The sequence below is a fragment of the Pistacia vera genome, unplaced genomic scaffold (assembly GCF_008641045.1).
Source record: "Pistacia vera cultivar Batoury unplaced genomic scaffold, PisVer_v2 Contig805, whole genome shotgun sequence".
NCBI lineage: Eukaryota > Viridiplantae > Streptophyta > Magnoliopsida > Sapindales > Anacardiaceae > Pistacia > Pistacia vera.
The window spans coordinates 151,200-161,372 of NW_022196674.1; the positions used below are offsets into that span (position 1 = coordinate 151,200).

The window sequence follows — 10,173 nt, forward strand, 5'->3', positions numbered from 1 at the left end:
ACTATAGTTTACTTTCGGGATGTAATATTTACTTTTGATATGATATAATAAGTAACTTGACTGATAGGGTAGTAGTTAGCAGCTAAATTGCATTGGAAATCACATAAACAGAAGGTGGTGCCTTTGCAACCTTCCACTATCTTACCATGTTTGCTACAATTTCATTTCAGGAACACTTATTTTATTTTTTAATTTTTTGTAACATTAAATGTACCACTAAATTATACCCCGAAAAAAAATAAAATTGCATTTTACAAGTCCATAAAAGTAAAAAATCCTTACATTCTCCCCCCTTCTGCTTAGCAATTGTTGATATATAAACATTTTAGCATAGTAGCACAACACGCAACCTTCAAGTTCTATCATACAAAGAGCTCTAATGAAGGCAAAACAAAAACATTTATTCCAGTAACAACCCAGAGAAGCATCTAGTCATTACATGGCCTGAAACCAACAGTTTCCTGTAAACATACAAAATGATCTAACAGCAACAAGTGCAGCTCTCTCGAAGAGCACCTTCCAAAATAAATCACAAGCATCATTTCATAAACCCAACACTAGAAAAAACACAGCTTCCAATAAACAATATGACAAATATGGCTAAGCCAAGTCCTATACTCAATAGCTCTTAAAATGTAGAATAAAATCTGAACTACATTAACTATCTAACTGCACAAGATGTAGTCTACAATGTCCAATCCTAAATATAAATTCTGCAAGGCGAAACAAGCAGACAGCCTAAAACACAATGAAAGTAAGATCAGTTGATTTTGACCTTAGCTTGTTCACCAATGGAACAGTCACAGAGGTAATAAGGAACGCTAGAAGTCCCATATAATTATAATCCACAATACAAATAAAAGTAGACATGGAAGACATCCACATCTGCACAAAATGGAATAGACACTAACTAGATGCCATTGGTTGATATAGTCACTGCTGTGGGAGACATCGATGGAACAAAATAACTGTTGCAAATGAATGCAACATTTATAATATCCTGATAAACAACTATACTATAACCAAAATTTAAGTAAAACAGTCTGATGCGCTAAAGTTATGCCCTACCCAAAGAGATCCTAATAGAGGAATAAAAGGACCAGCAAGGAGCAAGCTTGTGAATTGGCTGAACCAATTTGATCAATAAAGTATAAAAGAACATATCAAACTTTATCACAGGAAAAAAATTTTAGTCTGATTGTACACGACCAATTTTCACCGTTAAATATGAGACGGTGAGACAACATTATATGAAAATGGGAGATAGCACAGTTAAATGAAGCAAGCATTGCACCAGTGCTCTGCAGCTCTGAGGCTTCTGGTGTAATAATTTAACTAAGTTTATTAGGGTGCTATGACAAGTATGGTCATAGCCAGCCCGAGTATTCGAATACGAAGAGTCTGAATAAAAAACAGATATCATAGAAGATAGAAAGATTGAATGAAGCCAAGATTATACCACTCTGATGATACTTTTGTTGTGAGCTAAATTAATCAAGTGTACTTTGTACGCTATGACTAATTCAATCATAGCCAATCGGACAGTATTTGAATAGGAAAAATCTCAATAGAAACAGAGACAGGAAGGAGAGCTCAAAAATAATTATCCACAAAATTATCTATGCAGCACATGAAAACAGCAAGAATGTGATAATTAACTTTTAATACTGTTTCAAATCACTAGGCTTAATTGAGTTCTGATACTTAAAAGAGAGCTGTAAAGCGATAACCCAGTAAACAGAAGCGACTGAGGTCATAACTGGTGAATTCAAATTCCTACTTTCTACTTTTGCTAGCAAAGTCCAAGCGAGGATTTCAAATGTAAATATGAAAAAAGGAATTTTTTTTTTTTTTTTTTTTTTTAAAATAGCCCCAAAAAATCATATACTTATTTTTTACTCCACATAAACCAAAAACTGGCAAATATAATCAAAATTAGTTTATGGGGTAAGTTTTTTGAGAAAAATCAGAAGTGTAATGCCAATAGATTTCAGTGACAGCGAGAAGCTGAATTACAATGTGAAACTGATGGAAATAAAAGATAATAAGGGTATTGAATGCAATTAAAACCCAGAAATCACATAGCAAGTTCATGATTTAATTGGCGCATCAATCTATTCGTAAACCAGGAACACTGAAAGAGATTAAGAATAATGAAACGGGTGGAAAAACTCAATGTTCCATAGAGTTGTTGGAAATTTATTTAATTCCAGGGGTCAAATCTCTTTCTTTAATGCTGCACAAATGAGCAAGAAGATTACTGAGTGAAAGGATTAATTACCAACAGCATCAGATTTTGTCTAGTTCATGGAAAAAGATCCTTTGCGCAAGAAGCTGAGGGCAAGAGATTGAATGACCAGAAAATATCACACAAATATAATGAGTTTGACATTATGGTTGAAAAAACATTTCCTTGCGCACACATCAAATTTATTGAGTATAAAAAAACTGGAAATACGATGGACTCCCAACTACTCAAAGATAAGACCTATTATTACGCAAGGATAGAAAGATCCTAAAAAGTACTATGATTCCGCAGATGAAGAATAGATTAAGCAACAGAGAAGGAACCTAACTCCTATGGATATATTAAACCAGCAGTGAATCTTCCAGCATGATCTTGATAGGCACTGTTATGGAAGAAACAGGAAGAGTCCAGTTGAAGTAGCCTAGAATATGACGTCCTCCCCAGATCAAACCTAAAGGAACTATGGGGCGCAAATAAATTTAGGGAGAATTCGAAAACTCTAACTATTCACCTTCAAACATCAAGAAGTTTCTTCACAACTCATGTGGCCATTACAAATGCCTGAATCAAGTTTTCAGCTGAACGTCTCTGCTCAGGATTACCAGAAATTAGAGCAACACGATCACCATGGGAAGATTTGGAATCAGAAATTTCTATCATTGCTCCTGATATCTGAAAGGAAACAAGCTAGTGTAAGGATGTTATCCTATCAAGCAGATTCTACAAGGAAAATTATTATCAAGGTCCCATACCTAATTAACACTTGAGAAAATTTAGAGATTAATCAATGACCACAAGTCATGGGGATTAGTCTAGAACAAACCAAAACAGAGCCAACATTTACAGTTCTTTCAAGCTTCTCTTGTTTCTACGTACTAGTGAATTTCATCTCGGTTTTGGTTAGTTAGCCACTCAGCTAAACATTAGCTTCTGTAACAAATTATGTGAGAGAGAAATGGACCAACCTTCCGAATGTTAGCTAAATTTGCCCCTCCTTTGCCCATCACTTTACCCACTGCATTAGCAGGAACCAATATCTCAAGAGCTGAGGTAGGCGGCAACCTGAATAAATGCACAATATCACAAAGTTGATGTTAATGGAAGGTGTACAAGACAGACGAAACATTTCCAAACACAACATACTAACCCTCCATAAAGCTTGGATGAATACGAGGACACGGATCCATATGTACTCTCACCAATCTATCAAAAATAATCAAATCAACATAAAATCAACACTTAGCAGAACGTAAAATTTTAAATTTCAAACCATAACTGAAAATTACTAAGCAGAACACTAAAACTCACCGAGTAAATAAAAAAGAGAAAACCATAATCTATTTTGTTAGTTCAATTCAAGAGCATAATTAAACCTTTACATGAAATTAAACCTAAAGGCCAAATAAGAAAAAAACAAAAAACAAAAAAGGCTGCCCAATGATAGATATTTATGATCTAGGAAGGGACCAACACAAGAGGACTGAAAAATAATCTGAATGATTTCACTCTCATGGAGTCATGGTACTTAATAACTATATAATTTTTATTTGATCATACTTCCAATCAATCCACCATGAATGAAAGCAAAGAACCAGCATAAATATACAACTGTTGCAGAATTCACCAGAAACGTGAAATTTTTTGAATTAATATATGGGATTATTGCAATCTTTGAAAACATGATTGAGAGGGACATGAAAACCAAAAGTAGCTGACCACCAAAAATGATTTAAATGAGTCACACACAAACATAAAACAATTAATTTACAACAGTTTTTCTGATCATAGAGTACTCAGCCACAAAGCCTAGAAGAGCATCAAATAAAATAATTTAAACATGGTAAGGAAACCAAAGTTATTGACAGCGAAAAAATGCAAATGATGGAATAACTCAGAAGCCAAACGATGGCATACCGGCAATGATCCATATCCATAGAGGCTGCTAGAGGAAAGCATGCCTAGGCCACTTCCAGTTTCAGCCCTCTGATCATAACCCAATTGAGTGACTGGGGGACCAGATGACAAGAGAGGAGGCACCGAAAGCCCTGCGCCACCTGAGTACATAGAATCAGAGCCGACAGAAGGGTTACGAGCAGCATCCCTGTCTTTCAAGACATCATCACGAAGTCTTAAAACAATCTGAACAAGAGCATCTCTCACACTACTAACTTCTCCAACCACCTAAGCACGGATACACAAAAAACTTCTGTAGCAAATAGAAGAAAAAGCAGCAGACAGAACTTAGAAGAAAAGGATTAAAGAAAATTGTAAAACAGACCTCTACAAGCTCATCATTTACGTCAGCACATTTAGGTTTTTCCCCTTTGGAAATTCGGACATCAGCTCTGGTCCTCTTCCGAATTTCATTTATTATTGAACCACTCTTTCCAATTATACAGCCAATAACTTTTGAAGAAACAAGGAATCGGACAGTAACGGTGTCGTCATCTTCGTCATTTATTTTTGCTTGCAGCAGGAGAACAGCTTCAACAGCCATGGATTTTAAATCATCAGGTGACTGCCAAATAGTAGAAATATCACATGAACAATAAAAGTTAGAAAATTCATACCATACCATGCACATCAGTGGGAAAACAAAATCAAAATGTTCATAATAGATACCAGATTAAAATAGTTTCTTTAAAGGACTTTGTATATTTTTATATCACAACAGTTAGTGGAGTTAACTCTCTCTCTCTCTCTCTCATATATACAGAGAGAGAGAGAGAGAGAGAGAGAGAGAGAGAGAGAGAGAGACTGAAAGAAGAAAATGCAACTGTGTACTAGGTTTACACCAAGAAACAAAAGCCTCCATCTAAGGGGGTAACAATCTATTAAAAACCAAAAAAGAAGGGGGGGAAAAAAAAAAAAGACACCAAAAAGAGTATTAATCATCAAAACAGTCGTATCCCAAAAAATAAAAAAGAAACATTAATCCAAAACTCCTGCCCAATTTAAGTGAATAGATAAAAAATATGTATCATGGAATTCTTTGGGAATTAAGGCCCATATAGAAGCAAAAAGATAAACTCTATTCCACAAGAGATTAATATCTTCCAACTTCTATCTTCAAAGATACCATAATTTCTTTCTTGCCATCTTACGCAAAGTAGACTAAAGAAGTTCCAATTATTCTTAGTATTTCCACTTTCTCAAAAGAAAAGATTTGTAATAGCCCAGGCTAAACCATAAAATTTTAACTTATTTCCATAAAGCCCACAAAGTAGAGACCACAGCACAATGCAGGAACAGATGGTTGGATGATTCTTCATTTTTCTTGCACAAAACACATCAAGATGGTAATAGTATCATATTGCAGTGTTTTGATTGAATGAGCTCTCAAGTATCCATTTTTCCTTGGGTACACAGCCATGCAAAAACATAAGAATTTGGTAAAGCACCAACTTCAGAATTTGGGAGGTACTCTACCCTTCCAAATCATATAGAAGGTTTAAGATCTGTGACAAACCTACCTTATTAAGTATGATTTGTAAGATTATCCCAAAGTCTATATCTTCCAAATCCTTATATAATTCTACATCCTATCAATTGACACATTATCTAGCAAAACTGTTAGGGCAATTTTATAGTTTCCCAGCCATTCAAGTTTCTTTTACAATTAAGAAACCAACTCCAATTCAAAAGAGGAGAAGAAAACACTCTAGAATAAATATTGGCACTTCCAGAAAGACGATCTATATGGGAAGAGTCTCCAATCCACTTCTCTTCCCAAAAAGAAACATCCTTGCATTTCCAACAACAAAGGTTTTGTGGGTAAAGAAAAAGGGATATCCTTGGAAATAGCTTCCAATGACTTAATTGATAGAGAGTAACTATTATGGACCCCTTGAGAGATCCTTGAATTTATCTTCACCCAATATTTTTAGAAACCATTAAAAGTACCCCTCCCAAAGAGATTTTTTCATAATTTCATAACCAATTTTTAATAATATTTTACCAAAAAATTTCCCTCTTAAGGACATTTTTAATTATCACCCAAATAAGAGGTACCAACAAAATTCAAAAAAATCTCTAGGGGATAGAAAAGTTCTCCACACATACACTACAAAAATCTCTACATGTATCATTGGAAAGCTCTTTAAATTTACTTTCTAACACATTTTAGAATATTACATTTGGATTTCTCTAAAGGAAGGATGACCAATTCACCATAACAAATCCAGATTCTATTGAAGATGAAGTAGCACGAGATTTTGAACATCTGGCCTAATTTCTGTTACTTTCATTGCCCCTTAGTCTTAATAGTATTATAAGTCATATATAATACTAGGTCAAAAGGTCAAGCATTTCAAGACTCATTCAAGATTTGTACAAAAATAAAAAGAGGCCCCAAAATTTTACGCTGATGATATCTTATCATAAAAGAAGGTAAATATTTCAACAACAAAAATTAATGACAAAATTTGTTCATCTTGTGCCTACTTTAGTACTAAATGAATAAGTTCAAAAAAAACTAGAAAGGGATAAAAACAAGAACCATACCTCAATTGCAGTGACCGTAATGATACATTCATCACGATTGTCCTTAGTGTCATCAACCTCAATTTGAGCACCACTACCCTGCCTTATACTTTTGATGGTACCCCCTCCCTTCCCAATGACACGGCCAATCTTGTTAAAGGGACACAAAACTCTTATGACTAACTCCTCAGATCGAGAGGCACCACCAAGACCAGAAATTACAGGAAGGGCTGCTGAATATACAGGCCATGTATTCCCTGAATCAGCATAACCCTGAAGATCTGGTACATGTGTACCACCTAGGATAGAAGGAACGGATCTAGGAGGGAGAATAGGATCTGCATTTGGATACAATCCACCTGGTGGATAAATAGGGACATCTGATGGAATGATAATGCTTGGAGGAGCTTCTGCCACGGTTGTTTCAAGAGGAATCTCTTCCCTAGGAGAAAACTTGTACATTATTGCAGAAACTGCAAATAATGCTTTCTTCACAGCTTCTGATTCACCACTTATCTGATTCAAACACAAACATAACACTTAAGCCACAACCACCAAAAAGGAAACTACAGAATGAGATGTAATAACCAAGCTTTAACTAAATCATTGATTAAAAAAGATAAAACTTCCACTGTAAAGCAGAAATTTCAAAGAGGTTTGAATGTCTCTAGCACTAACCAGAACAAAATTGTCAAAATCCATGGCACATGAATGAGTCGGGTCTGCAGCATCCTTGGCAGTAACCTTAATGTTGGTCCTTGTTTTACTCCTCAATTTCTTTATAGTCGTCCCAGCCTTACCAATGATATTTGCTGATTGGCTAGATGGAACAAGTATTTGACATTCCTCCTTATCTTTCCTTTTCTTATCAGTATCAGTGGCATTAGCCAGTGCATTAGAAATTGCAGCATGAACTCTGAGAAGAGCGTCTTGGGCAGCACACAAAGGCTGTTTATCATTTAACTCATCATCAACTTCAACATCCTCCTTATCTTTAACATGGCAATAAATTATTATTACCCTATCCTTAGCACCTGGAAAAGGGTCCACAACCTTCACCCTTGCTCTTGTTTCTTGCCTAATTGAATTTATAACTTTACCACTTTTACCAATAACACTTCCAATAACAACATCTGGGCAAAGTATTCTATAAACAACCAAATCATCACTACCCTTTTCATCTTTATCATTTAGGCGTCTCTTCTGATTCTTGCTATCCCCATCATAATCTCTCCGGGGACGATATCGCTTCCCACTCTCACCCATTACTGTTTATTCTATTAATTCAATACAAATCACCTCCTGTAACTAAGAAAAAGGGGTTATAAATCCATTCAACAATTAACACTCCTCCAAACCATGTAATTTAATTCATAAACAATATGACAAAATAAAGAAGCGAGATTTCAGACATAAAAGAGATTAGAAAATCAAACACACCGCTTAATTAACTGATAACTAAATAACCCAGTATGAAGAAAAGAATAATGTGAAGGATGAAAAGGCACAGGATTACCTGTCGGAGTGAATAAGAAAAGAAAACCCTACGGAGAGAAGGGAGAGAGAACAGAGCAGAGGGTGGATTTTATTTTTATTTTCTAAAGCTTGATTTTCTTGGTACCAGGATTGGATTAGATGATTTCACGGCCCAATTTTTATCCGTCTTGTGGATCGTCACTTTGCCTTAAGCCTAGGTTTTATTTTTTTATTTTAAGTTTTTAACTAGTTGTAAATATAAGAAAGAAATCCGTTTAGGAAAAGATATACAATGTGTGCGTTTTGGTACAGTGTATCAGAGTGGATTCACTTTCGGGAAATTAGTCTAAAATAACTACACTATTTATCTCCCCAAATCGGGTTATTGCATACCCTCCTTGGAGAAGAGCTAATATAACACCCCCAGGATTTTTTAAAAGTCTTGCATATCCCCCTGCCATCATGACATCGTCTACCCGAGTTGAGTCAGTTTAGGTCATTTCGATAATCTGAATCGGAAGTCAATTTTTAAGATTTAAAAATAAATTAGAAATAAAATTTTAAATAGTTGAAGGGAATAAAAGCATTGTTCTAAAAACGGGACGGATTGGCCGGTTGGACGAGTCCGACCAGGTTTCGGAACTAAATCCGGTTCAAAGATGAATAAAAATTGGAATTAACCTTTGAACCGTTTTAGACCGGCTTAATAGTATCAAACCGCTGGTCCAACCGAACAGTAGAAAAAACCAAGTCACAAAAGTTGAAAAACTAAAAACCCTAAATCTAATTCTCTAATCGCTAACTCGCATCTCATTCTCTTCTTCCTTCGTTCTCGCTGACGGCGCATACCTCTTCATTCTTGAATCTTCATTTTTTGTTCTTCTTTAATCTTCGACTGAATCATCTTGGACCTTCGTTGTTCGATATTCTTTTCTTCGATCTTCTTTGAATCTTTCACCTTCACCTTCGACTTCTTTTTTCTTTTCTTTGATCTTCTTTAATCTTCGACTTAATCATTATGGACCTTCGTTGTTCGATCTTCTTTGAATCTTTCATCTTTGACCAACGGATCATCATCGACCTTCGTTCATCTTCGATTTCAGCCTCTGTAACATGTAAACATTTTTAGAGTACATAATTGCCCATGGACGTTTTCATTATTTTTCAAAATAAGTAAATAACCTAAATTCTCTATGGGTGATTTTAGGAATTAAAATTGTGCTGCTGCTTGGTTGAAACTTGAAATTGATAAAGCCAACAACTTCCTACAGATTGTGATTTTAGGAAGCATAGAAACAAATTTAGTTTCATTATCTGTTTCTTTTGTTTGATTGTAGTTTATTTGATTGTGTTGCTGGATTATTTTCTGGGTTTTCTTGGTTGTTTGCTTACTGTTCTTATTGAGTTATTTGGTAATTGGGTTGATTGAGTTGGGAGAGAATCCTATCACATTGTCAAAATTATTTCTTATTTGGGTTGCTTTTTTTTTTCTTTTTTTTTTTTTCAGGTTGAATGAAGCTGAGAAGAGAAATGAAACTGAGTAGCTGACATCAAATTTAAATGGGAGTTTATAATTTGATATGCAATTTGTAGATGCAAAAATCTACTTGTACGGAAAGGGGGACTGATCCCCTGAGGTTGAGGCCACTAGCGATCTACTGCACCTGCACACGTAAGGAAACAAGCGTGAAGCAGACAGAAAATACCGGGTGGTGTTTGCCATAGGCACTCCGACGCTCAACTCAGCAAGGCTGAATGAGGCTAGTTTAGTGAGGGTTAGGGAAAGGAAAGGTTACCAGAAGTCTAGTCGAGGACTATGACTACGACTGTAATACGAAGTTCTTAAGTGGGAACTCCAGGGTCTGAAGGTGTAATGTCTTCATTCTTTATGAGAGGGCTGACCTCTGTTTAAATAGTGACTACAAGGTTTTCGAATATTGGTAGGACTGGGAGTCCTTGCAGTGGTG

The 10,173-nt window shown here is 35.5% G+C and overlaps 1 protein-coding gene across 3 annotated transcripts; it reads right to left on the minus strand.

The window, feature by feature from the left end:
- Window positions 1-894: 894 nt before the first annotated feature.
- LOC116117378 (KH domain-containing protein At4g18375) lies at window positions 895-8,383 on the minus strand. 3 transcript variants are annotated; one of them, XM_031403417.1, is made up of 8 exons: window positions 8,247-8,383; window positions 7,409-8,032; window positions 6,752-7,246; window positions 4,527-4,766; window positions 4,163-4,429; window positions 3,396-3,451; window positions 3,214-3,310; window positions 895-2,920 (listed from the first exon to the last, which is right to left on the minus strand). In XM_031403417.1, the coding sequence occupies exons 2-8, from the start codon at window positions 7,994-7,996 to the stop codon at window positions 2,789-2,791; spliced, it is 1,875 nt and encodes a 624-aa protein (XP_031259277.1). In that variant the 5' UTR covers window positions 7,997-8,032; window positions 8,247-8,383; the 3' UTR covers window positions 895-2,788. The 3 variants fall into 3 exon arrangements, with proteins under 3 accessions (XP_031259277.1, XP_031259276.1, XP_031259278.1); XM_031403416.1 differs by having other exon boundaries at window positions 7,409-8,038; XM_031403418.1 differs by lacking the exon at window positions 8,247-8,383 and having other exon boundaries at window positions 7,409-8,187.
- Between the last annotated feature and the right edge of the window lie 1,790 nt (window positions 8,384-10,173).